The sequence below is a fragment of the Mesoplodon bidens genome (genome assembly GCF_964165515.1).
Source record: "Mesoplodon bidens genome assembly, chromosome: X".
Taxonomy (NCBI): domain Eukaryota; kingdom Metazoa; phylum Chordata; class Mammalia; order Artiodactyla; family Ziphiidae; genus Mesoplodon; species Mesoplodon bidens.
The window spans coordinates 48,131,496-48,159,065 of record NC_138163.1 but is presented as its reverse complement, the minus strand read 5'-3'; the positions used below and the strand labels follow the sequence as shown (position 1 = coordinate 48,159,065).

General features: G+C 36.7%; 1 protein-coding gene across 3 annotated transcripts in view; it reads left to right on the top strand.

The window, feature by feature from the left end:
• TBC1D8B (TBC1 domain family member 8B) overlaps positions 1-27,570 on the top strand; it is a 68,856-nt gene continuing 41,286 nt past the window's right edge. For all 3 annotated transcript variants that reach the window (XM_081223282.1, XM_081223281.1, XM_081223283.1), the window contains exons 1-7: positions 1-286; positions 16,061-16,171; positions 18,590-18,708; positions 19,207-19,432; positions 20,147-20,387; positions 23,073-23,280; positions 23,939-24,106. In XM_081223282.1, coding sequence (XP_081079408.1) covers positions 157-286; positions 16,061-16,171; positions 18,590-18,708; positions 19,207-19,432; positions 20,147-20,387; positions 23,073-23,280; positions 23,939-24,106 — 1,203 coding nt within the window. In that variant the 5' untranslated portion in view covers positions 1-156. The remainder of the gene's footprint in view (positions 287-16,060; positions 16,172-18,589; positions 18,709-19,206; positions 19,433-20,146; positions 20,388-23,072; positions 23,281-23,938; positions 24,107-27,570) is intronic.

Here is a 27,570-nt window from a genome sequence, read left to right as displayed (position 1 = left end):
GAAGGGAGGGTTGGGGGAAGTGTGGAAAAGCAGAACCTGAGCGGCTGCCGCCTGAGGCAGATTTGGTGGGAGAAGTAGACGGGAGGAAACGGGTGGAGGGGTGAGGTGAGGAGGGCATCTGGGTCGCTGCTCCCGGGCGGCACAAAGTTCTTCACGATGTGGCTGAAGCCCGAGGAAGTGCTCCTGAAAAATGCGCTGAAGCTGTGGCTGATGGAAAGGTCCAACGACTACTTCGTGCTGCAGCGGCGTCGGGGCTACCGGGAGGAAGGCGGCGGGGGGCTCACAGGTAAGCTTTGGCCATCCCCCTCACCCCCTCGCCTCTGGGCCGTGTTCGCTGGTACTTAAAAGGTGGTGAGGGACACAGTCGTCGCCGCCCGCCGCCCGATCCTAAACCCTGGGCGGGGGGGACTGGGGTTCTCCCGCCACCACCTTTCCTTCGCCCTCACTGAGTCCTGAGAACGCCTCCCTGGACCAGCAGTCGGTCTTTGGGTGGGACGGGGAAAGGGAGGAGGGGTTCCTTCTGAAGCCAAGGAAGAATCTGAGGTAAAGGAAGTGTTCTTTCTGAGGCAGAGTACCTGCCCTGTCGCTTTCCATGGGGGAGGGGGCTGGTGACGAGGGTTAGACGTGGGCAGGTCGCATTTAGGCTGGTGACCCGGGCCAGTTCGCAGTTGTGCACTTAACTTTTTCCCACAAGCCTCCCAGTCCCTCCCCTGCCCCCCATCGGTAACCGCCACCCTGGGGGTGGGAGGTGTAATTGTGTGGGAGGAGGGATGATGAGGAAAAAAGGAGGAGCTCCAATCCTGTCTCGAGGAATCGGCATCAAACGAGAGGTTAGGGAGTCGGGGAGGGTCCGAGTGCGGGGGAGGGTGAGGGGTAGGTCTCAGAATTGCTGAACCCTCCCGATTTATCATCTTTCACTTTGTCTCCAAGTTTTCAATCTTTGGGATCCCCTCTCAAAGTAACCTTCGTAATTCATTTCTCTCTCGAGAAAAGAGAGAAATGCCCTTTCTTTCAAAACCAAGGTTGTAAGCAAACCAGTTAAACAAACGGAAGTTTCTCTTCCCGCCTAATCTATCCTGCCTTCACTTCTTTGATTTACAAATCAAGAACTCTGGGTCTAGTGTTTAAAGCCTCCAAGGAGTTTTGGTCTGAGACCTGTCGTCTTGGGCAGGGGCATGCAAACTTTTGGTCATTGGGAGGCCAGAGCTCTTTATCATGACAACTTCTAGTTTGGTATTGTGGCCTTGAAGTGATGAACCAGGCTTAATTCAGCAGCGAGATGGAACGGGAAGAGGGAAGAGTCCCAAAACCTGCATGTTAGTCCCATCCTAATCTCCTGTTGAATTATATTCGACAAATTCTTTCATTTATTCAACCCGAAGAGCCTACTATGTGCCACATGGAATGCTAGGGTACAAAGATAATTAACATTCAGTTCCCTGCCTTCGAAGTGCTCTTAATCTGGCAGAGGGTCGGGTTTGGGGGAAGTAACCAGCAAACCAGGCAAATTATAATTATAACCCGTTAACTACTAAACCAGGCAAATTGTAATTAGAACCAAATAACTGAAGGGTTGGGTAAAGATTCATGGAGGAGGTGACATTGCTTTTTCTCTTCTGGTAAATGGTGTCTACCTCAGAGCTGAGAGGATAAAATGAAAGATAACAGGAGCCAAATCAATGTGTTTTGTTAAGATGGTGATGAACATGTGATGTTTTTTCCTTTTTTCCCCCAAGACCCCAGCAGTGTGGAGAGAATTTTGAGGTTCTATGGGACATTTAAAAAAAATCTTGCATGACCTATTCATCCTATCCAGCGTCTGAAAAGGCTCTCTTGAAAATATGGCAACAAAAATTGCCTGATTAAACTTCACATTTTGTCGTTTTCTCATTCTCAAAAATTACCAGTGTTATTTTGCAGAGGAGTCTTTCCATTTGTTAGATGTATATGTTTACCAGATTAAAACTTGAGAATCAATGGTCATAATTACCCAGTGACAATTCACCCACTTGAGTCCGTTGAGAACAGATTGGAATATATTTAAAATAGATTTTCCAGCCCAGTGTTACAGCACAATATTTTGGTTCCCCATAATCTTACTTTATCAGAATTTTTCTGGTACTCCTGGCCTCATCTACCAAAGAAGTGTATTTCACTTTGTTACAACTACTGTGTTCCTGAAAATTAATAAGTAAATCAGCTTTTTGAGAATCAAACCACTGTTATGTAGTAGTAATTTTTTTTTACTTGTTGCAAATTTTCTTTATATAATCACTCCTTGTTTTCTGTGTTTGGTTTTTCATTTGATGTAGTTTTTTTTTTTTTTTTTGCCATGCGGCTTGTGGGATCTTATTTCCCCGACCAGGGATTGAACCTGGGCCCTCGGCAGTGAGAGCTCGGGAGTTGTAACCAATGGACCTTCAGGGAATTCCCTTGACATGCTTTCTTAGAGCATGGATCAGTTGCACCAGTTTCTTATCTCTATCCTACCCACTCCCATTTACTCTAGCCCCACCTCTTTAGAATAAGAGAGTGTTTATCTGAAGAAATAAACCAAGATTTCTTTTTTTTTTAAATAAATTTATTTATTTACTTTTGGCTGCGTTGGGTCTTCATTGCTGCGCGTGGGCTTTCTCTAGTTGTGGCGAGCGGGGGCTACTCTTCCTTGTGGTGCGTGGACTTCTCATTGTAGTGGCTTCTCTTGTTGCAGAGCACCGGCTCTAGGCGCGCGGGCTTCGGTAGTTGTAGCACGTGGGCTCAGTAGTCGTCGCTCGCAGGTTTCAGAGCGTAGGCTCAGTAGTTGTGGCGCACGGGCTTTTTTGCTCCGCGGCATGTGGGATCTTCCCGGACCAGGGCTCGAAACCGTGTCCCCCGCATTGGCAGGCGGACTCTTAACCACTGTGCCACCAGGGAAGCCCTAAACCAAGATTTCTGCCACACATGTATGTTGAGAACAGCCACAGCCCCATTTTTGTAGTCAGTTCGTATCTCTGCATGTTTGCTTTACCTGTTGTATTGTCAAGATGCTTGAAATTACCACATGAGAGCTACCACTATATTTCATGTAAATTAAACAAAATGGATCAGAATGGAGCAAAGAGGTGTTTTTAAGGTTCATTTGGTTCTTTTTGGTCCAGAGCAAGAGTATGCTGATTTTCATGGCTGCTCAATTACTGTATTCTTACTTAAAATCATGAAGCCAAAAGCTTTGATGTGCTTTACCACAAATCTACATTTGGATTAGCTCTCACAGGAGTTTGACTGTGTGCCAGCATAAGCTTGCCTTTGTCCATTTTGTTTGCTAAAATCCAATGTTACGTGCTCCCCCTTTAAGATATTCGTTTATATATTTTTTAATGAAGAAAAGATAATGTCCATCTAGAAATGTTAATAGTTGTACTTTCTTTAAGATTTCATTTCTTGGCCATGTGAAAATTGGCAATAAGCACCAGCAATGTAATGACTTTAGCTGTGGATTTGGTGAAGTTAGTTGACTCTTTTTTTTTTTTTCTTTAATTCTAATAATGGAATTGGAGCAACAGAGAACCCTAGGATGGTTTTAGCAAGAGACTAATTTGGAAGTTAGAGTTCTTAAATCCTTTTCTAAATTTCTGAAACACTTCTAGTGGATATCTGGTAGATTACTTACTATTTGCCTAACTGTATCTTACTTAATTGTCCTGGTTCACAGCAGGGTGGAATATCTTGTGAAAATTTTTGTTATGCATAAGATTATTTTTCAGATAAAGTGATCTGTACTTTATTACTTCTCATTTAGAGAAGTAATTCACCCTTCTGGGTTTTTGCAGTTACCTTGCATTATTCCTTGTTCCTCCTCTCTGATAAGGGTGATGACTTTTCTCTGGCACCTAAATTTAGCACCTGGCTTTATGTAATTAAAAATAATTTATGCATATTTGGCTTATTAAGCACAAATCAACAATTTGCTCTGCTTGGCAGAGGGGAGCTACTACATGAGTGAAATTATGGGGCTACATTCTATTAAGTATTCTAGTGTATGGGACTTAGGAAGTTCTGCCAATTAGGAAGCTTTAATTTTGATAGTTTGTTGAGAGTATTTTGCTCTTGAATCTTCCATATCTGAACAGTGGAAGCAGGTTCTTGTGTGTTGGATTGACAGCCTCCCTCAGTAGACCTCCTTTTTTTGTGATGTAGAACAAGACTAAGAAATAAAACATGAAAATGGAGTATGTTTCCTTATCTCTTCTTTCATCTTAGCATCATTACTTTGAAATTAAACCATCTGTAAAAACTAGAACATGGTAATGTTTGAAATGAACTTTCCATTTCAAAATGTTTTATGATATTTATATAAACATAATAAATCACTATGTGAGTTATCATATTTAAACACATACATAAAAAACAATAAGGTAGCCTTTTTAAAAAGTTCTTAATGACCATCCATCAAAAACACAACGCTTTTCTCTTCTTTTTCTCTACCCCAAGCTCAAGGACCAAACCCTGAAAATGTTCTCAGTTTTCCTTGGCAAAATATCCCTGCATTCCATGCTCACAAAGGAACCATCTGGTAAAATTTTGGCCTCCCAGGTACCTCATTACTGGGACCAGGGTACACAAATGGTGGCCTTAACATTTCATTTTACATAAGGAAAGATCAACCCTCCCCCCCACACATACACTGTAAATTAATAAATATCATTTTGGCTTATTAAAGAGAAAATCCCATAGGGCAACCCCTAGGGAGGCAAATCACACTGTGTGCTCCGCTCCTTTCTTCCCTCCCTGGAACCTGGATCCCTATGAAATCAAGCAAACAATTGCCTTTAAAGATCTGCTAGAATGATAAAGGACAGCTTTGTAGGAGGTTTTGAGATATGAAGGATGGTCAGCGTCACCAATTGCTCTAGGTAGTAAGGGAAGGATTATTATTTTTTTTGGTAGGGATACATCTATATTATTATCTGTCTAAAACATTAATTATGCTTACAACTGAATTTTTTAACACCTTTATTGGAGTATAATTGCTTTACAATGTTGTATTAGTTTCTGCTGTATAACAAAGTGAATCAGTTATACGTATACATATATCCCCATATCCCCTCCCTCTTACGTCTCCCTCCCACCCTCCCTATCCCACCCCTCTAGGTGGTCACAAAGCATGGAGCTGATCTCCCTGTGCTATGTGGCTGCTTCCCACTAGCTATCTATTTTACACTTGGTAGTGTATATATGTCCATGCCACTCTCTCACTTCGTCCCAGCTTACCCTTACCCTTCCCGTGTCCTCAAGTCCATTCTCTAGTACGTCTGCGTCTTTATTCCTGTCCTGCCCCTAGGTTCTTCATGACCATTTTTTTTTAGATTCCATATATATGTGTTAGCATATGGTATTTGTTTTTCTCTTTCTGACTTACTTCACTCTGTACGACAGACTCTAGGTCCATCCACCTCACTACAAACAACTCAATTTCGTTTATTTTTATGGCTGAGTAATATTCCATTGTGTATATGGGCCACATCTTTATCTATTCATCTGTCCATGGACACTTAGGTTGCTTCCATGTCCTGGCTATTGTAAATAGAGCTGCAGTGAACAGTGTGGTACGTGACTCTTTTTGAATTATGGTTTTCTCAGGGTATATGCCCAGTAGTGGGATTGCTGGGTCATATGGTAGTTCTGTTTTAGTCTTTTAAGGAACCTCCATACTGTTCTCCATAGTGGCTGTACCAATTTACATTCCCACGAACAGTGTAAGAGGGTTCCCTTTTCTCCACACCCTCTCCAGCATTTATTGTTTGTAGATTTTTTATGATGGCCATTCTGACTGGTGTGAGATGATATCTCATTGTAGTTTTGATTTGCATTTCTCTAATGATTAGTAATGTTGAGCATCCTTTCATGTGTTTGTTGGCAATCTGTATATCTTCTTCGGAGAAATGTCTGTTTAGATCTTCTGCCCATTTTTGGATTGAGTTGTTTGTTTTTTTGATATTGACCTACATGAGCTGCTTGTATATTATGGAGATTAATTCTTGTCAGTTTCTTCCTTTGCAAATATTTTCTCCCATTCTGAGGGTTGTCTTTGCCTCTTGTTTATGGCTTCCTTTGCTGTGCAAAAGCTTTTAAGTTTCATTAGGTCCCATTTGTTTATTTTTGTTTTTATTTCCATTTCTCTAGGAGGTGGGTCAAAAAGGATCTTGCTGTGATTTATGTCATAGAGTGTTCTGCCTATGTTTTCCTCTAAGAGTTTTATAGTGTCTGGCCTTACATTTAGGTCTTTAATCCATTTTGAGTTTATTTTTGTGTATGGTGTTAGGGAGTGTTCTAATTTCATTCTTTTACATGTAGCTGTCCAGTTTTCCCAGCACCACTTATTGAAAAGGCTGTCTTTTCTCCATTCTATATTTTTGCCTCCTTTATCAAAGGTAAGGTGACCGTATGTGTGTGGGTTTATCTCTGGGCTTTCTATCCTGTTCCATTGGAAGGATTGTTGACTGCATACCTATGAGCTTTGGGCCTTAATTCAGATACCTTGGTAATACACTGCTCTCTCTCCCTTTCCCTTCCCCTGCTTGCTGCTGGAGTCTTTCCTCCCTTAAGCATAGGCTGGAAACCACCACTCCAGTTTACCTTAGGGTCCTGAATCCTCAATCCTCAAGAGTTACGTTAAAGTAATAATGATGTAGATTGTATGCAATTAGGTTGGTTTCTTTTCTTTCTTTTATTTTTTTTTGGTTAAGATATTGGAGATTTATAATGTAAGTAGGAAATTAATATTTGCTGTCAAGTGGATGTCGTTCTAATGAAAAGAAAATCAAGACTTAAAAGTGATGATATTGACCATCCTTCATTTTTCAAAACCTACAGAGTTGTTCTTTATTATATCATTCAAAGAGATCTTTAAAGGTAATTTCTTACTTGATTTCACCTGTATCAAAATGTCCCAGGGAGGGAACTGAGCACAGTGTGATTTGCCCTCCCCAGGGGTTACCCTATGAGATTTTTCTTTAATAAGTCAACTACAAGCTAAAATCCACAAATGCTTGAATACACCACCTAGTCCAGTGATTCCACTTACCCCATTCACCCTGCTTCCTTTATCTTCTCTGTTTCTTCAATATTTTTATGTGTCTATTCAGTTGTAATTGTTTGATAAAGGCTTTGTTTTGTCATTTGTAAAATGGGAACAAAACTTATCTTCCCTATCTCATGGCATTGTTATGTGAGTCAAATGAGTTTTGAAACCTGTGAGCAAGTATATAAACATTTGATGTTCATTTATCTATTAATGAAGGTACGAGATGTTAAGTGCCATTTTCTTTATCCGAAGACCAAATGAGGATCTATATTTGTACCATTTTCCCTAGTAATTACTTTTCCCATGTTGTATATAGAAATTGATTTGGAGTAGTAACATTGAGTGTATACAATATGCAGTGATATCACTGTAAAATCAAAACACTGATAGTTAATCACTCAAGAATTTTGGTATGATAATGGCTATGCATCTGTGGTTTTTTTGGTTGTTTTTTGGCCGCATGGCTTCTGGGATCTTAGTTCCCCAACCAGGGGTTGAACCCGGGCCCTCGGCAGTGAGAGCGCAGAGTAATAACCACTGGACCACTAGGGAATTCCTGCATCTATGTTTTTTAATCAAAATAATAAACAGCAATTAGAATAAAATAGCAGGACAGAATTTCTTTTTGATCTACAATTTCCCAAAACCCAGAAGTTCTCAAACAGTGCTTCTATAGATATAAGTATAAGCATCACTTGTCTTAGTGGTATTGAAGAGTATGTATAACTTTAGTTATCTTAGTTACAGTTTTCAAAACATAATACTTGAAGAAGAAATAATGATTCAGCTGGTGAAAGCCCGTGTTTCTGGTGGACAGTTGTGGAAGGAGTATAGATGTAAAGTAAGCTAAAAATTAATAAAATAAAGGGCACTATAATGTTTACCATGTTGCTGTACAGCTATGACATGGATTTTATATTACCTTGATGTTAGAAAATCTGCCCAGTTTTTCACCTTTTGCTGCTGCTATATGAGCACAACAGGTAAGAGTAAATCCTAAATGTGATGTTACAAGATACATTCATTCAACAGATAATTTACCTAGTGTCTTCTAAAAATTAAGCACTGTTTTAGGTGCTAGAGATAACAGCAGTGAGCAGAGCAAAATCCCCATTCTCATGGGGCTAACATTTTAGTTGAGGGAGGCAAATAAACAAATAATATATGGCTGGTGGCAGTAAACGATATGAAGAAAAATAAAGTAAGGTATAGTAACAGAGAGGGGAGGGGATTGGTATTTTAGATAAATTTGGTGTAGGAACACTTCTTTAAGGTAACCTATGCACAGAGACCAGAGGGACTAGAGTATATGAGCCAAGCAGGTTTTGGCGAGCAGAGTGAATATACATAATTCTGTCTGGGAATTTCACTGTGAAGGGAAGCAGAGAAATGGGTAGAAGCTGGCTACTGTCCTGGGTGTTGGGTATACAGTGGTGATTAAAATAGAAATAGTTTCTACCCCCACAGACTTTATAATCTGGTGGGACAGACAGATAATAAACAAGTAAGCAAGCAAAATATGTAATTATTGGGGTAGTCAGTAATAATATCAGCCTGGTTTGAGTGGCTTATAAATAGTCATGTATGAGGAGTATTTGAAACTCCCAAAGCAATTTTCCAGGACCAGATCTGGTGTAAAGTATGCTTATCTAATGTCTTGTTAAATGATACAAAGAGTTCCTAAAAACAGTGATTAATAACAATAGGTGGTATTCTGGTGGCAGAATCCCAGTGTGACATCTGTGGAGCAACATGCCAAAAGCCCGTTTGGATTGTTTTTAAAAATTAAATCAGCCATCTCTCAGCACCAACAATATCTGGGCTGTGGTTTGGTAGAGAGAACTGGGGAGGACATTCTAAGTGGGAGGAATAATATGGTAGTGAAAAAGCAAAAGATGGCAGTTGCTGGGGACACAGCAAGTACTCCAGATTCATTTATTTGTGGTTGAAAATATGAGACTCAAGATATAGTGCCCTTAGCAACCAGAAACGTTGTTGAAGAGCAATGTCCTCTTCTATAGAAGAGGAAAACCTGGAAAACCGGAGATAGAATATCAAAGGGACCTGAGAATTAAACCTTTGTTGTTTTTTGTCTCCACTGCCATTTCAATTCCCGCCTAGATGGTCTTGTTTTTTTCTCTCTCACTCCAGTATAAAAAACTGAAGTTTTAATCATTAGTTCTCCTCTTGTTTTAAACTAACCAAAATCATGGCCAGCTTTAGTTCTTCTAAATAATGATTTTAAAGCACTGTACTGTGTATGAGGTTTCATTTGCTGCCACACTTGCTTTTTGCTTTGCACCTGGGGATTCAGATGTTGTATTTTTTAAAATTTTCTGAGGGCTACTCATTTTGTACAGTGATGCATAAGTCTTGAAGTGTATTAAGGTGCTGTAAATAAAGATGGTAACAATTCTCATATTTCTCTGTGTTTTAATCTTTAGAAGTATAGCTGGATTTGATTAATAATTCATGTATGCTTTTTTACCCCCATGACACTGTAATCTGCCATTTATGTCATCAGTTACTTACCTTTAAAAAATTCTAAATCCTTTAATGAAACAAAAATTTCAGTTAGGGAAGGAAAGGAGAGCTTATGTATATCCAGCTTTCAAGTAAATGTCCTTAAAAAATGAAGGGAGAGGGAAAACAGGACAAAAGAGTTATTTTTATTAACAGTTTTCCAAAGCTCTTAGTGTAAAGTTGGCAGCTTTCAAAATGTCAGCTGTGGCTATTGGATAGTTGTAAAATAAGCATTCACAGTCTTGTTTTAAGGACTTAGAACTGGCAGCAAAAGCAGTAGAAACAGGAAAACCTACAGCCTCTACTGAGAACAGTACTTTCTCCTATTTGAATGTATTTCCTACTAAGTGTGTTGTCATTTTACTAATTAGTTTGTTCATCAACTTTTAATGAACTTGAGATTATAAAAAATTCAGTAAAGGAGTACTTGTTTGACTTTGTAAATACGGCAACTTAAGGCAAGATACAGAGTCCACTATAAAGTTCCAGTAATCATTTCTATGGCCCCAAGTTGTAATCTAACATTTTACTTAGAATGGAAATTAAATCTTGTTTGTATTAGGAAGTTCATCTTAATGACTTCTGTAGCTAGAGCAGTGTTGCCTTACACAGTGTCCTCAATCTACTTTACAAGCAGAAAGAGCCACTTGTCAAATGAAAGTGTACTAAACTAGCACATTGATAATGAGTACCATCTTCAAGCTTTGGCTCTTTTATAGTGGCCCTTCCTCCAACACTCAGCTCTTGGTCCTACTTGTTCATCGTTATCATTAACCTAATATAAAAAAGAAATGTTTATCAAATTTGCAGGTGTCTGAAAATGGAAAGGGACAGTTAATACCATAGATCAGTTTTCTCAACATTGACCGGATGTTAGATTCAACTGAGAACCTTTTAAAACAAACTAAATGACACTGGAGTATTTATGGGTAAAATGATGTGATATCTGGGATTTACTTTAAAATTCTCTAGGAGGGATTAATGATAGAAGATTGGCAAAATGTTGATAATTATTGAAGTTATGTGATGGGCACATAGAAGTTTTAGTTTATTATTCTATTTTTGAAAATTTTTATAATACAAAATTAAGGAAAAAACAGAATACCTGGACCCTGACCCAGATGAATTAAATTAGAATCTCCAGGCTTCAGTAGTTTTAAAAGTCGAGCTTGAGGAGTTTTTAAAAGTCCTCCAAATGATTCAAATTTGCAGTTAGGGTTGAGAATCACTATCATAGAAGAAAAAATCAAGATTCAGATAGAACTGGACAAGTTAGAATGCTCAGTTAAAATCAGTGAGCTAAAATTTGGGTAAATGTAAACTGCATTTAGGTTTTTTAAAAAAATCAGCTGTACAGGACAGAGAATTCCTAGGTTGGTGCTTACGTTTGTGAAGAAGATCACAGTGGATTAGTTGATCACAAGCTTAGTATGATAATAATATGACATAGGGACTGAAAAAGCTGGTATGATCTTTGACTGCATTAATAGAACCATGTAGCCCACAGTATAAGAAGCCTGCATTTGTTCAGATATTACCTGGTATTCAGGTTTGAGTGACACATTTCATAAGAGACTTTGACAAATAGGTATGTTAAGAGAATGATAGAAGAAATAATAAGAGCCCCAGACAATCTCATGCAACAAACTGGTGAAAGAACTAGGTATATTTTAAGGTAGGCGAGGAGAAGAATAAGCAATGGGAGACAAGGTCACTATAATAATAATACTTGAAGACCCATCATATTGAATAGAGCATATGTTTTGTATTGCCCCAAAGTTGCAAGGAAGTATTGAATAGCATTTTATTTATCCTAAGAAAGACCTTCCTTTTTCTTTTTTTTAAGTGTATAAGAAATACCTTCATTTTTCTATCTTAAGGGTTAAAAAATGTTCATTGTAAAAATTTCAGAAAATATGTGTAGGTGTAAAAAAGAAAATAATGATCACCCATCATCCTGCTGCCCGGAGATAACCACTGTAACCAGGATTGGCTACCTAATGTGTGTGGCCCAGTGCAAAATGAAAATGCAGGGCTCTTTGTTCAAAAATTTAGAATTTAAGATGGGTGATAGTAGCGTATTAAAGCAAGCACAGGGCCCTTCTGAGCATGAGGCCTTAATGGACAGGCCACAAGCTCATAAAGCCAGACCTGATTATAACATCTGGATATATACAGTTCACCCTTGAGCAACATGGGGTTTGAACTGTGCAGGTCCACTTATATGTGGGGTTTTTTTTCCAATAAATACAACGGTACTACATGATCTGTGGTTGGTTGAACCCAAGGATGTAGAACCGCAGATAAGGAGGGCCGACTATGAAGTTATATGCAGATTTTTGACTGTGTGGCGGTTACCTCCCCTAACCCCTGTGTTGTTCAAGGGTCAACCATAAAATATTTTAGAAATAACTTTCTAATTAGTAGAAATTCCCACCAATGCAATAGGCTGCCTTGGGAGAACTCTGGAGTTTACAGGAAAAAGCCAGGCTTTCTATCAGGGATACCATAGAACAGACGAATGTATGGGTGGTTGGACTACATGACATGCTAGGGTGTTTTTCATCTCTGACATCAGTGATGCTCTATCTCTATCCATCCAAATAACTGGTTCATGAACAATAATCATTACCTGTAAATTGCCTATTTTTTAAAATCACAGAACCTTGCTTTTTTTGTTATCTTGCTGTGTCATTTAATAAAGCATTTCACATCACTTATGGTGATGAGTTTCCTTAAGAAGTTTGTTGCTATGTATATGTCAGGATGCTACCAAAACCACATAGACCTTGAATAGGGTCTAGAATATTGATACCTTACTCAGTTTTAGACATTCAAAGAATGATTTGAATTTCTTGATATTTTTAAATCTCTTGTTCTGTCATGCAGCTGAGAGACCATATCTATTCTGTTCCCAATTTAATATTGCTATAGAACTTCCCATATGTAGGCTGATTCATGACCTTGAATATTCAGGCTGTCAGATGATAAACCTCTGTGTGTATGGAAAAGCAACCCAAAGTTGTCTGCTTGTTTTCTTGTACTTTTAGAACCCAGACACTGGCACATATTAATTCCTAAATGACTTGCAGGGGCTTGATGATGATTATAGCTTAATGTGCTGGAAGACTTCCCCAAGTAACTAGAAATGTATTCTAGCACTAGCTTCCAAATTATTTGTTGCATGGTTTTACACTAACTGCCTGATTTAAAGCACTTACAAAACCCGAACAATTTCCTTTCTATGTAGTATAAAGCACTTATAACCTTGCAAACATTTCTGTTGCAAAAAAAATGACCTTTCCTGCCAGTGGTTTTGACCACTTTGTCCCCAGTCTCAAACTTTCTATCAAAGAGCTAATTGTTATTGTTACTTAGGAATGATTATCTGTGGCCTCTCCTTTCCTTTCTGCCTCCTCACACATCCACACTCCCACTGTTAACTTTCAGCTGAGCCAAACTTTTCTTTACCTCTTTGTTCTTTTTCCCATTCTTCTAATACTGCTTTTTCTAGGGTATATAAAGAAGGAAACAGAATTTGAGCTACTTTTATTTAAAATGTGGTAAACATGAAATAAATGATTTTCCTCGCAAATTTGAAAAAACATTTTTGAAAGCTTTTTTAGAACTTAAATTCTTGGAAGCCAAATCCAGCAGCTTTAACAGTGCTGTGTTTAATGAATGCTTTTATTTGAACTCCTTTATTTTGACAGTTTTGTCAAGTTATTGCATGTTTATTTATATAAACAAACATTCATACACTTGATTCCAATTTTTCAACCTGAAGATAGTTACCTCTTTTGGTTGTTTTTTACTACTACTCTTTTAACTATTTTAGTATTTTCACTTTCCCATCTTCAAACTGAGAACATCCTCCTTTTTTCCATTTCCCGAATAATTTCAATTACATTGCTCTGAAGAAGCTATCTGCATATGTTTAGCTCCCACGTTTATTTCTTTTTTTTTAAGGAGTTTAAAAAATTTATTTATTTATTTATTTTTGGCTGTGTTGGGTCCTCGTTTCTGTGTGAGGGCTTTCTCTAGTTGCGGCGAGCAGGGGCCACTCTTCATCGCGGTGCGCGGGCCTCTCACTGTCGCGGCCGCTCTTGTTGCGGAGCACAGGCTCCTGACGCGCAGGCTCAGTAGTTGTGGCTCACGGGCCTAGTTGCTCCGCGGCATGTGGGATCTTCCCAGACCAGGGCTCAAACCCGTGTCCCCTGCATTGGCAGGCAGATTCTCAACCACTGCGCCATCAGGGAAGGGAAGCCCCCGTGTTTATTTCTTTATCTTTCATCAACTTCCACTTTTCTTACCTTATCCTTGATCTCTTAGCCAGATCTCCAATTTCTTACACTTTTTCACTCTGAAAGTGATAGATTTTGCCTTTTATCTCCAAGCCCTTCAGTAATTCCCTCTTTATTAGTTGATATATAATCACTTCCTCTGTCTCTCCTCTTCATTCCCATTCTCTCTTCCCCGGTACTGTTTCTTTCATAATATTTTTTTGGATGTTCATATTTCTTTTTCTTAGTCTTCAATTTATATTATGGCTTTTTCATATCAGATAATTTCTTTTTTTATGCAAACTTTACTTATTTATTATGTTTGGCTGCATCGTCTTAGTTGCGGCATGCGGGCTCTTCCTTGCGGTGTGCGGGCGTCTCTCTAGTTGTAGTGTGCAGGCTCCAGAGCGCATGGGCTCTAGTTTGCAGCAGGCGGGCTCTCAGTAGTTGTGGCACGCGGGCTTAGTTGCTCCACGGTATGTTGGAGCTTAGTTCCCCGACCAGGGATCGAACCGGCGTCCTCTGAATTGCAAGACGGATTCTTAACCACTGGACCACCAGGGAAGTCCAGATAATTTCTTCTTTCTATAAGCTGCACGTGTTGTGATTGCCAGAATCTTTCTTGATACTTGGCCCCCACTATCAAAACCCTCTGTAAGATTGCCAATTGATGTTATGCCGCATTTGTGACCCCTATTTTTACTTTTTACCAATTCCTACATCTACTTTCCCACCCTTTTCTTTCAGCTGAGCCAAATTTCTCTTTATTTCTTTGTTCTATCTCCTACTCTTCTAATTTACCTCCTTCTATGCTTATAATAACTTCCTACCTCACATCTGCCAGCCTACCTATCTTCTTATTCAAAGCTTGCTTGAAATCTTAACTCCTTTTAAGTGTGTAAAGGTAGGAAAATAGCCAAAGGCCTGTTTTATAATTGATTTAGTTTTTCTAAGTCTGTATGCTACATAAAAGAGGAATGCCTCATAAAGTAAAACAAACACTCAACCAATCAAAGCTTCCAGAAAAGGAAGGTAGATTTATGTATTTCAGCCATCTCACTGATACAGTTAAGTCAACAAATTTTGCTTCTGTTGTGTCCAGCAATATGTTGAAAGTTAGGGATACAAACCCAGAGGTAGAAGACATGGCTATTGTCTCCAGAGAACTAATAATCTAGATAAGGAGGTAAGATAAATACACATGAAGCACTTAGAAAGTAGTTGTAATAACTAGCCTAATAATCAGAATTCTAGGTGGTGTCATATAGACTTTAAGTACCATAAGTAATCAGACAAAAGGGAAGGCATAATTGCTTGGGGTTGCCAGTGAGGATTTCATAGGGGAATTGGGTCTTGAAGAAAATGTAGAATTTGGATTAGCCAGACTGGGCTACAAGACTTGCGTTAGCATTTCTAGGTAAAAAGAGACTTGCTTAGCAAAGACTTTAAGGGAGAAATTAGTTGTTTAAGAAAACAGCAAACTTTATTCTAGGGAGGAGTGGGAAATATCAGATAATTAAATTGAAGAAGCTAAATGATCAAAGCCTTGAATTCCAAATTGAGAAATTAAATGTTAAAAAGAAATTCCCCTTACCTAAGCATTTTAATTAATCAAGGTTTTTTTAAATCTTGTTTAAATATCCATTGTTTTCTTATAATAGTATTAGCTAATACTGAGTCTTTTGCTATGTGCTAAGCATTGTGCTAAGTGTTTTATGTGTAATAATAACTCATTTCATCTTTACAACAACCTTTTGTGGTGGGCTCCATTTTTACCCCCTTATTTTACAAATGAGGATGAAGAAAATGTAATTACAACTGGCTCAAGTTGACACAAGTAAGTACCAGAGCCAGGATTCAAACCTAGGTAATCTCTGGTACCAGAATCTACATTCTTACCTGCTCTATACACAACCTTGTAAAGGAGGTAAATAAGTGCTGCAAATATATCACGAGGTTTAGACAACTGAACCTGACTTATTCTTTTATTGAAAGATAATATTTTCAGGAACTACTGACATTGGAGCAGCGTAATCTCTTCATCCTGAGTATATTTTTTCTTTAAGAAAAATCTCTATAAGGCAGCTTTGGGCTAGAAATTTAAAAAAAACATTGGTTGTTAGTCATATGAAGCGATATTGTTTTTATCTCTTGTAAAATCCTTGTTTCACCAGTCTCTTTATTACAATAGGGCTTCTGGTTGGGACTCTTGATTCAGTCTTAGACTCCACTGCTAAAGTAGCTCCATTTCGCATCCTACACCAGACACCAGATTCTCAAGTTTACCTGTCAATTGCTTGTGGTGAGTATGATTTTTAAAACATGGAATTCAAACAAATAAGGATCTTAAGAAATTGAATATTTAAATTTACTTATACTTCCCAGTTTTTTTTAATTGATTTTTATTGGAGTATAGTTGATTTACAAACAGAGTCACAGATGTAGAAAACAAATGTATGCTTACGAAGGGGGAAACGGGGTGGGGTGAGGGATAAATTGGGAGATTGGGATTGACATATATACACTACTATATATAAAATAGATAACTAATAAGAACCTGCTGTACAGCACAGCGAACTCTACTCAATACTCTGTAATGACTTATATGGGAATAGAATCTCCCCAGTTGTTTTGATTTAGAAACGAGTTAAATGTGCAGCTCTATTTGAGAGACTAGAAAGATATCTATTTATTTAAGAAGGATTATAAATTATTTTTTAAAAGTCCATTAATGTGAGGGACCTAAAGCATGTGTTCCAGCAGTGCTGATTCAGAGTAAATTTTGCTTAGTGTTACTGCTGTATGACTCCTTTCTTCAACTTATTGTGTTGGCCTAAACGTTCGTTTGGGTTTTCCATACCATCTTATGGAAAAACCCAAACGAACGTTTGGGCCAACCCAATACCTCTCCTGCTTAACCCAACTGCTAGGAAGATGAGAACCTCCCCCATGAAGTACTTTGTTTCATCTCTAATAACTCAGATGAGGAGAATCAAGTTCCAAACTTAAAGGTTGATCCCTAAGAAAATTTAAGCCTAAAAATCTGAACCTTTTTTAGTTACACACCGACTTTCTCGCAAAAGGCACCATATCCTTGAAATATGAAGGGATATCTTACACATAATGCTACATATTCATCTATGTTGGGGTGGTTCAGATGCTTCCACATATATCTTTTGTGGTAGAAAAGGAATTAGGATGGTTCTTCCTAACAAAGAAACTCAAAATTAAAAAAAAATATACAGTGACAGTTTACTTCTTTTATGATGCCACTACAATGTTGGTCTAAATTAGAATCTGAGATTTGTGGTTTTTTTAATGTTGAAAGGCTGCCTTTTTCTCATTCTTTCTCCCTTCTCCCCCCATTTCTTTTAAGTATACATACTTTTTTAAAAAAATAAAAGCCTGTCAATTTCTGGACAGTTCATATGTGTGAACATACAGCATACAATTAATTTTTTTAAATGTGTGGCTTGTTTTGTGCATCTCCCTCTAAACTTCCTTTAGTGTTTCTGGTGAGTGTTTTCTCCTGGCTCTTTTAAATTGAATGCTGTTTAAACTAAATGCAGAAGATATTACACCTGCTGACATCATGAGATGTCTATAACCTCAACTCTAAATCTGGTTGGTAGAAATTATTTAGAAAAAAATATTCTTTTTACTTAAGAAAATGGATGATAATACAACTTATTCCCCCAAATTAACCTCATACAGAAATACAGTAGTTACCTACTAATGAAGCTTCTTTATACCTAAAGGACCAAAATAAAGGCCTTAAAATTTCCCCATGGCTTTTATTTGTTGTTCATTAAAGAAAGATATTACACATGGTATGATGACTTGAGAAACATGGATACAATTCTAACTGAACTGTAGGAAATAGGCGATTTTGCAGTGTCAATAATTTTTTTAATGTATCACTTCCATATATCATAAAACATACTTAGAAGTCAGGATATTTCTTTTGAATGAGATTTGTATAATCTGCAGTGCTAGAGAGATCTTAAAGGTATATGGATTATAGGGGGAAGTTGATAGATATTGAAATGTTCTTCAAGCCAAAGCAACCCAGAGCTAAGTGTAGTATTTAGTCTGACCCTCAATAAACCACCTAACACTGATGCAGGAGGTCACAAGGATTTAACCTTGTTACAGGATTTCTAACCTCTTTCATAAAATTTCTTTAAGTTGACCAGACGTTTTAATGAAGGAGTTGACTCTGAGCAAAGGCTTCATACTTTCTGAGATAGAGTTGCCACAGTTGAAATCCACATTTACACAGTGTGCATAGGATTGTCATGTGCATGCTGTTTTCAGTCACACAGATAGGCACAGTACTGACTGTATTATTTGAAGGCCAAAGATTAAATTGTGTATGTTTATATTCTGGTACTCTATATATTCTCTTAAAAGAACTGGTTACCGTAGGCACCAGTTACTGGCACCTTGTTTTCAGAATTTTATATCTTTTCTCATGAGTTGTATTTACTTTTCTCCACTTTCCTTAAATATTTTATCCTTTCTACTTATAGTGTTCCTACCCACATATAGTGATGAAATAGAGAATAAATGTAGTACCCCTATTCTTTTATGATGATCATTTTTGAAAATGAGCAAATATAATTTTATTTCTTTTAAAACTGAGCTTATAAATATCAAGAGCAGTTTTTTGTGTGTGGAGTTTTCTTTGAGTCTTTCATTCTCTTTTATTATGAATCAGGAGCCAACAGAGAAGAAATAACCAAACATTGGGAATGGTTAGAACAAAATATCATGAAGACCTTGTCTGTGTTTGATTCTAATGAAGATATTACTAATTTTGTACAAGGAAAGATAAGAGTAAGTGGCATGGATATATTTTGTAGATGGAATACTAAAGTCTTTGACCCTCTTATTTGAGGATCGAAGCTGCATGGCAGGTCATTGTTTTACTGCCACCTTTCAGGATTGGCAGAAGCACATACATGAATATCAGAATCAGAACTAAAGACATTGTTAAAGTTAGCGGTTAGTCTTTGGTGCCCTTGTGAGTGCTATTAGGGATATTTTCATTTCAGAATCTCTTTTGAGTTTGCAGTTTGAATGAACCCTTCACTCAATCAAAATAATATTTAGCATCTCTATTTGTGGTAGCTCCTTGTGAGGTATTAGAAAAAGCCTAATTACAAAATTAAACAAAATCTGCTCACCTCTGTCCTAAGAGATATGTGTGCACATGCGTGTGTGTGTGTGTGTGTGTGTGTACACAGTTTTATTCAATGAATTGTTTAAATATGTGAGAGATATTTTTGTTGGTAGGTAATTACTAACTTTCAGAAAATATTTTGTCTCCTTTAGGGATTAATTGCTGAAGAGGGAAAACATTCTTTTGCAAAAGAAGATGACCCTGAGAAATTTCGAGAAGCCCTTTTGAAATTTGAAAAATGTTTTGGTTTACCAGAGCAGGAAAAGTTAGTGACCTATTACTCGTGCAGTTATTGGAAAGGACGGGTTCCTTGTCAGGGTTGGCTGTATCTTAGCACCAACTTTCTGAGCTTCTATTCTTTTTTGTTGGGATCAGAAAGTAAGTGGTTTCTGTTGCTTACTATGACTTTGAACTTGCAGACTGACCTATCAACTCTGTGGTGGTGTTAGGTTGCATATAAAGGAATAGGATAGATATTAAGGGTAATTATACTGTATATTAAAAAGTTCACTTCATCTAGGGAAAGAATACTTTTAAGACTGGTTGTTTAACATAAGAACCATTAGAATTGTGTATAGAATGCCTTGCATATTGTGGGAGACAAATGAATATTAAATGATGATGGTGATCTAGCATGTGACTCCTTTCTTTCACTTGTTCTAAACTACCTACTTTCTTTAATCTATGTTTTAATACTTGTTTTAAACATACAATATACATATAGTAGTCATAGTACCTAATGGCTCACAGTTACAAAGAAGAATCAAACAGTACTGTTCATAGCACATGTATAGCTTTGACACCAATGGTTATATAATTGTGTAAATTGAAATATCAAATTTAATATCAGGTTTAAATATCAAATCAGAAAAAAATAAAAATTATCTAAAATTATATCTGTTCCTAGGATCACCAATTATTGTATGTTCATTGTTATGCTTCAAAATTTTAACTAATATCTTGAACTCTAAAATATTTTAGTTGTTCATAGCATTTTTCAAGTGGTTAACTATTGTTTGGAAAGACCTGATTGATAAATATGAATCAACATTGAGAAATTTAATCATATCTGCTTATAATTCTTATTTGCAGTAAAACTCATTATCTCCTGGGATGCGGTCTCAAAACTTGAAAAGACTTCAAATGTCATACTGACAGAGAGTATTCATGTGTGTTCCCAAGGAGAGAATCACTACTTTTCAATGTTTTTGCATATTAACAAAACATACCTTCTTATGGAACAGCTGGCAAACTATGCTATAAAAAGAATTTTTGATAAGGAAACATTTGATAATGACCCAATCCTTGACGATCCTCTACAAATTACTAAAAGGTATTCAAAGCTTAATTAATATTTACTTTTTAAGTATTGTTTGACCAAAGAATGGTAGCATTGAATAGCATTAAAAGTTAACTGTTCTTAAAAAAAAATTAATTGTTCTATGTTATATGATAGTTTTTCTTTGGAGTAATCATAGATGTGTGGGTTTTTTTAGTTTATTCATGTGCATTTCACAAATACTATCCTCTCCATTCCATTATGGTTTATCACAGGATATTGAATATAGTTCCCTGTGCTATACAGTAGGACCTTGTTGTTTATCCATCCTATATATAATAGTTTGCATCTGCTAATCCCAAACTGCCAATATTTCCCTCTCCCACCATCCCCCCCACCGCCAACAGTTTCACTTTTTATTAAAAGGGTAAGTTAGTAGAGTCAATGGAACATGCACTTCAGAATGAGAGTAGAGCAACCCTGGGACAAGTCATAATCTCTCAGGACCTCAGTTTTCTCAGCAGTCATTTGTACCTCAGAGAGCACTTGTGAGGAATGAGCACTATAACGTTTGAAAGCACTTTGTAAAATATAAAGCACTAGATAAATGTTAATCATTATTAATGCCTGCATCAGAAGTATCTGTCTGGTAGCTGTTTGCCACTGTATTTGGTTTGCTGAAACTGACCAGAGCCATTTCATCCTGCTCAACACTCAGAACAGTTGACTGAAGTGAGCTGAGCATGCCAAAGGGGAGGGAGGGCGGAGAGGATCCAGAAATAGCTAGTGAGAACCACTTCTGGCGAGAAGGATGAGGGTATAGACTGTATGGGAAAGTGTAAATGAGGCAAACCTAAGCTGCAGTCCTATGGATAGACCAGAACAAGTGACCTGGATGGTTGTGTGATGGCTACATAGCCCTAACTTGGGTACAGTTGTTCCTCTTGCCTATTCTTAAACCATTCCTAAAAGCTATATACATAAGGGTTCCTTTGTGAGCCTTCCTGCTTTTCTGGAAATAGATCAGCGAGGTGAATTTTTTTACACCTTATTACCAAAATTAGGTCCCAGTGTGCATGATTTATAAATAGAACTCTATAAGGATTAAAAATACAGTTTGTGGGGCTTCCCTGGTGGCGCAGTGGCTGAGAGTCCGCCTGCCGATGCAGGGGAAACGGGTTCGTGCCCCGGTCTGGGAGGATCCCACATGCCGTGGGGCGGCTGGGCCCGTGAGCCATGGCCGCTGAGCCTGCGCGTCCGGAGCCTGTGCTCCACAACGGGAGAGGCCACAGCAGTGAGAGGCCCGTGTACCGCAAACAAACAAACAAACAAACAAATACAGTTTATGTTATGTTATAGTGAGGCATTTGTTTTTGTAGGTTGTTTTTGATTGGCCACCATAAACAAACATTTTTAGCCATTTTATTTCCCTTAAAATATTCTAAAAGGCCATCTATCAATGAGTCATTCATTACCAGGTCTGTATTTAAATGAGGTGTAGGAAATTCATTTTTGTCTATGTGCAGTTTTAAAAGAGCCTATTGAAAATTGTATATATCTAAATCCTTTTTTCTAGTAAGTTAAAAAGAACAATAGCTTATTTAGACTTAGTCTCCAAATGACTTTTTTATAAACTGGAGTATCTTTATTGATTTGGCTTATTGTTTTTACTAATATGTATTACAATAGCTAAATTCAGTGTATATCCTTCCAGGCCTTTTAATGCATGAATTAAAACTTTTTGCCAAAAGCATGGAGGGGACCTAAACATCACATATTATTCTACAATCTGCTTTTTCTCCCCCTTAAAATAATGTATCATGGACATCTTTTCATTCATGTAAAAAGTCCTTATCCTTTTAAATAATAGTGAAATAGCCCACCAAATTACAATTTAAGTGAGGTAAAAATTAATGTGGTTCTCTGTTCATATTTATCAGAATTATTTTTGAAAGACATGGTGAACTGCCACATATTCAAATAGTATATGCTGGAAGGATAAATTTAGTTTTAACTTTGTTGGCTTTGAGTTCGAACTTGCATAATTTACTCACTACCCCAGATGGCATTGCTGCTTAGCACAAGTGTTTAGTGCCTCTAGAAAAATTGTGCTATTTTAAGCAATTGTTTTTTATTTATATACTTATGTATCAGTTAACAAGTCATCTGTATTTATTGACACCCATTCTGTGCCCAGTACTGTGCAAGCAGTGTTGTTTTATCTTGCCTCTACTTTTGAATTTTTTAAACATTCATTTACATTTTTGCTTCACTTAATTTTAATATTATTTTTATGGACTAGTCTTCCCATCTAAATTTTGATGCCATAAATTTTCATTATTTTATTTTGTTTGAACTGGGTAACTCTTTTGATTTTCTGATAACCAGATGTAAAAATTATTGTCTGCCAAGATTGATTTTAGCCATACTCACATGTTGTGAATATATAATAATATAGTAATCTTCCAGAAAATCACCCTTTAATAGATGGTTTGAAGACCTACATCACCTCTAACTGTTGTGCATTGTAATCTACTAATAATAATACAAAATTGGAAAAGAGAACAAACAAAATAAATTGGTTAGGAATCAGTGTTTCTTCCATTTCATAATTTGTTGAAGAACATAGCATGTAGTGCTTAATCATTCTGCTTTACAGTGCATTTAGATTAATCAATATGGACATGTGTATACTTTAGAAGTCATCATTTGAGCCCCCCCTTTTTTTCTTTCCTATAGAGGTCTGGAAAATCGAGCCCACAGTGAGCAGTTTAATGCTTTTTTTAGGCTGCCCAAAGAAGAGACTTTGAAAGAAGTACATGAATGTTTCTTATGGGTACCATTCAGCCACTTCAACACTCATGGAAAAATGTGCATCTCAGAAAACTATATCTGCTTTGCTAGCCAGGATGGCAATATATGTAGTGTAATCATTCCATTACGAGAGGTAAAATAAATTTAGTTACATATCAGTTTTTAGTTCAAAAATGTTACCATTCACAGAGTAAAATATCCTTTAATTCTGTAAATTATTAAAAACTCAATATGCAACATCCTTTTAGTAATTTTAAATAATCATTTTTAAGTGCAGTTATATTCCTCAGGATAAGATACCATTCTTGAGGATAAGAGTACTAGGATAAGAGCCTTATAGCTCTTATTGAAAATGAAAAAAGAAAAAAAATAAAAATTAATAAACAAGATAAGGGTTTGGGATGACTCAACATGGAGCATGATCACTCAGATGTTTATGACATGGATACCAAAATTTATACTACCATATTTGATACACATGGTCAGAAAGAATAGAATTGATAGCTTTTGTGTAATTCAGAAATCAATTGCCCGTATTGTGGCACTGAATTTTTACATTTGTTTTGTCATTTTTAAAGGTTACGTGTTAGTCAAACCTTTTCCTTTAGAAGTGAAATATCTTGCACCAAGGTTGCTTGTATTAGTGGTACAACTAGTACCCAAAGTCTGTTTCTTACTAAGTCCTACCACAGACCAAAACTTGTAGCCACAAAAAAATAAGCTAAACACATTTTGCCTGACCTTGTCAGTAACAAGGGAAAATGTGATTCATTTATGTTTTCATCCCCCAGGTCTTAGCTATAGATAAGACAAATGATTCCAGCAAATCTGTCATCATTAGCGTCAAAGGAAAAACAGCTTTTCGCTTCAGTGAAGTTAAAGAATTTGAGCAACTGGTGGCAAAACTCAGGCTCAAGTGCGGGGCAGCTTCAACTCAGTATCACGATATTAGCACAGAGGTAAGTATCTAGCAATCAAGTCATTTTGATAAAAAGGTTTGTGTTTTGTGTGGTCCATACTTTCAGAAGGAACTCATAGTACCTTTCCTATTTATACTTAGGTTGAGTTTTTTTAAAAGATGAATACCAAAGAAATTATATTCTCTAAGGCACATCATAAAGCAGAAGTGAGAATTAAGGACTTTATCTTTTTTTAGGAACTCAGACTTTAAAAAAAATTATTATCATTTGATCTTTCTTGACTATATTTGTGACTTATCATATATACACTCCTTGTACTTTCACATAACATGGCTTTTAACAACTCAAACTATATTTGAGAATTCAATAATGCATTGAAAAAGGACTTTCCTCTTATTGCTGTAGAGAGACAATCTATCTTTTTATTTAACATCAAGTAGGTCAGCCTTATTTGCATAATCTAGGCCAAAGCAAAATAGTGACATATCTATTTACTAGTAAAATACTAGAGAAGGCATATATTCTTGGCAGAGGGTGATTAAAAGCCTGATTTTGATGTTTGTCTTTTATGGAAATATAGATAGTTTCAGTTCAAATTAATTTTCTTTTTCAATGCCAAGGAATCTCATGTTTTAATAGATTGATAAAACATCACATTATAACTACTTATATTTTAATTAAAAATTCAAAGAAAAAATCAACATTGGCTTTACTGGCTATATTATTTTACTTGGATTGGAATATAGAGGCTTTTATTTCTTTCTCCAGAGCGGAGACTGAAAATATTATGCTAAGTCAATTAGAATGCAGGATTGACAAGACTAACTCTTCCTTTGATAATAGAAAAGCACAATGAAAACATAATTTAAAAAATATGTGTATCTCAGTTACAGACACAGAACTTTCATGTTGGCCATTAAGAGTTTTCTTGCCCCAATTTACTAATCTTTCATTCTCTTCAAATATATACCCAGGATATACCATAGTTTGATGTGAGGACATAAGTAAAATCTGATCAGTCTTGCTGCCATATTCTTGCTTATCTCACTTTTGTTTTTCTGTCCTAGTCCATTTCAGTCTGTATGTTGGATGTAATGCTCTGCTTATCTTTCCTTCTTTAATTTATCTGTGTCTCTTAAACCTGAATAACTGGAATTTTTCCCCTGAAAACTCTCAGGCCCCTCTAATAGTTGGATATACTCAGCAGTTAAGAAAGGATTTTGTTTCAAAATGTTTACCATCTTTTCAGATGTATGTCAAAGTTCTAAGCTTTCTAGTTTCTCTTACCCATTTTTAAAGGTTTTAATAAAGATATGTACAAAATACCAGTTGGTATACTGGGTGCTTGGAAATGTATTTTTAAAAAATTGTCATAACATTCTATTTTCCCTGAAGATTTTTATCTTAGCAATGAGGAAGAATATTAACTTGTTTTAGTGTTATCTGTATATGTCTAGCTTTATTTATAGTACATTTTTTAAAAGAGTAAAGAGAGAGCTTGTTAAATAGGAGCTGGTTCCATTTGATTTCTAAATGAGCCCGTGTCCCCTGCATTGACAGGCGGACTCTCAACCATTGCGCCACCAGGGAAGCCCTGTCGTTACACTATTTTATAGCTATACCTAGCATACTAAAACAAAAAGAAAAAATTATATTCTGTAATTTTACCAAATCTGGTAAAATTTACACAAACAACAAGACTTTTTATTCTAAATCTCAAAGAAATTTAAATCAACAAATCTAAATATGAATACAAGAAGGACTAGGAAATTTTTCCTGTGAGTACATCAAAATGTGATACAAAGAACAAATGCTCCCTGGGGCTTCCCTGGTGGCGCAGTGGTTGAGAGTCCGCCTGCCGATGCGGGGGACACGGGTTCGTGCCCTGGTCCGGGAAGATCCCACATGCCGCGGAGCGGCTGGGCCCGTGAGCCATGGCCGCTGAGCCTGCGCGTCCGGAGCCTGTGCTCCGCAACGGGAGAGGCCACAGCAGTGAGAGGCCCGCGTACCGCAAAAAAAAAAAAAAAAAAAAAAAGAACAAATGCTCCCAGAAACAATTGGGATTGTACGTACGTACCAGTTCTGTCTAAATTTTTAAATATGTCAATTAAAATTCTCCACATTTTGTTAAGTTATATTAAAATCTGGGTGCATACACAGGTTTTGAAAAATTCTAATCAAATGCTTAGAAAACACATTAATTTTTTTATTTTTTATTAACACATATACTCAAGAAATATTACCAGATATGGTAATTTTTCAAAACTATACTAAATGAAAGAAAAGTGGGCCCTTTTAGCTTAATTTTAAGCAAAGTGGCCTAAGAGGGAAAATACTGCTAAAGTTCCTTTACTTGATGCTTTGAGACTACATTATAAGTGGATCATGGGAACTATAGAATGTCAAGAAGAGGTAGAAATTGAGCTATGTATGCATTGAAGTGTTTAGAAGGGCAAATATCTTCTACAGATTATCAAAGCATATATAAACATACTTGTTTCATTAGTTCTCATAACCAGCCCTATCTTTCTAAGTTTTTTAAATTAGAAGTAATGGCTTCCTTATCCTACACAGTAATGCAGATAAGAATAATAGTTTAACCCACACAACTGGTGTTTGTTTGCCTTAATAAGAATAAAGTAATATGTTTTCTGTAACTATAATATAAATTAGGCTGTGTGGAGTAGATTTATTTCAACGTTAGGAAATCAGAAGTTTTATTAAAAATAAAATTAGCGCTAATTTAAAATTACATGCTATGAACAGGAGCCTATTTTAAGATAAGCTTCTGATATCTAAGAGAAGTATTTCCTTGTATTTTTGCTGTCATTTTTTATCTTACAGGTCAACTCTGGCCCCCAACCATCATTATTATGCTGAGTTTGTGAGATATTCTAATTTAAATCTAATAGTTTGTAGAAAAGTTACACATAAAGAAATATTAATCTTTAACCTGCCTTTTCTTCACCTTTAGAAGCCATTTGCTATTTCTAAAGTCAATAGCAGATACCAAAAAGCAAACCAAGTCTAAGAATACCTGTTATAAAGTCAACAACCTGTGTTGCTTCCTCATGTGATTGGATTTTGCTCAGACACTAAATGTCTGATGAGTGCCAAATTTATAACTGTCACAAGTGTGAGCACCCAAATAAATGGATATATAAAATTGGTATGGCCATGGGGTAACATCCTCCCATTCAAAAGAGCCAGAGCCAAAAAAAAAAGTTAAGTAATTTAAGCTTAGTTTCCTGAATACTTTATTATGCTCTTCAAACAATTCAAATATTAAATTGATTTAAACCAGCATCTTTGAAGGTGAATATGTTAATGTGATTTTTGTGAATACTTAAAAGGTAATCATGGATAGAAGCAGCACACTTGTCATCCCTTTTATATATTGATGTTTGGGGTTTCATAACATAAGGGTTAATTTTTCTTTTCCTTCTTGGCTACTTTTCCTGTAGTTTAGATATACTACTAATAGATAAACTGGTTCCTCAGTC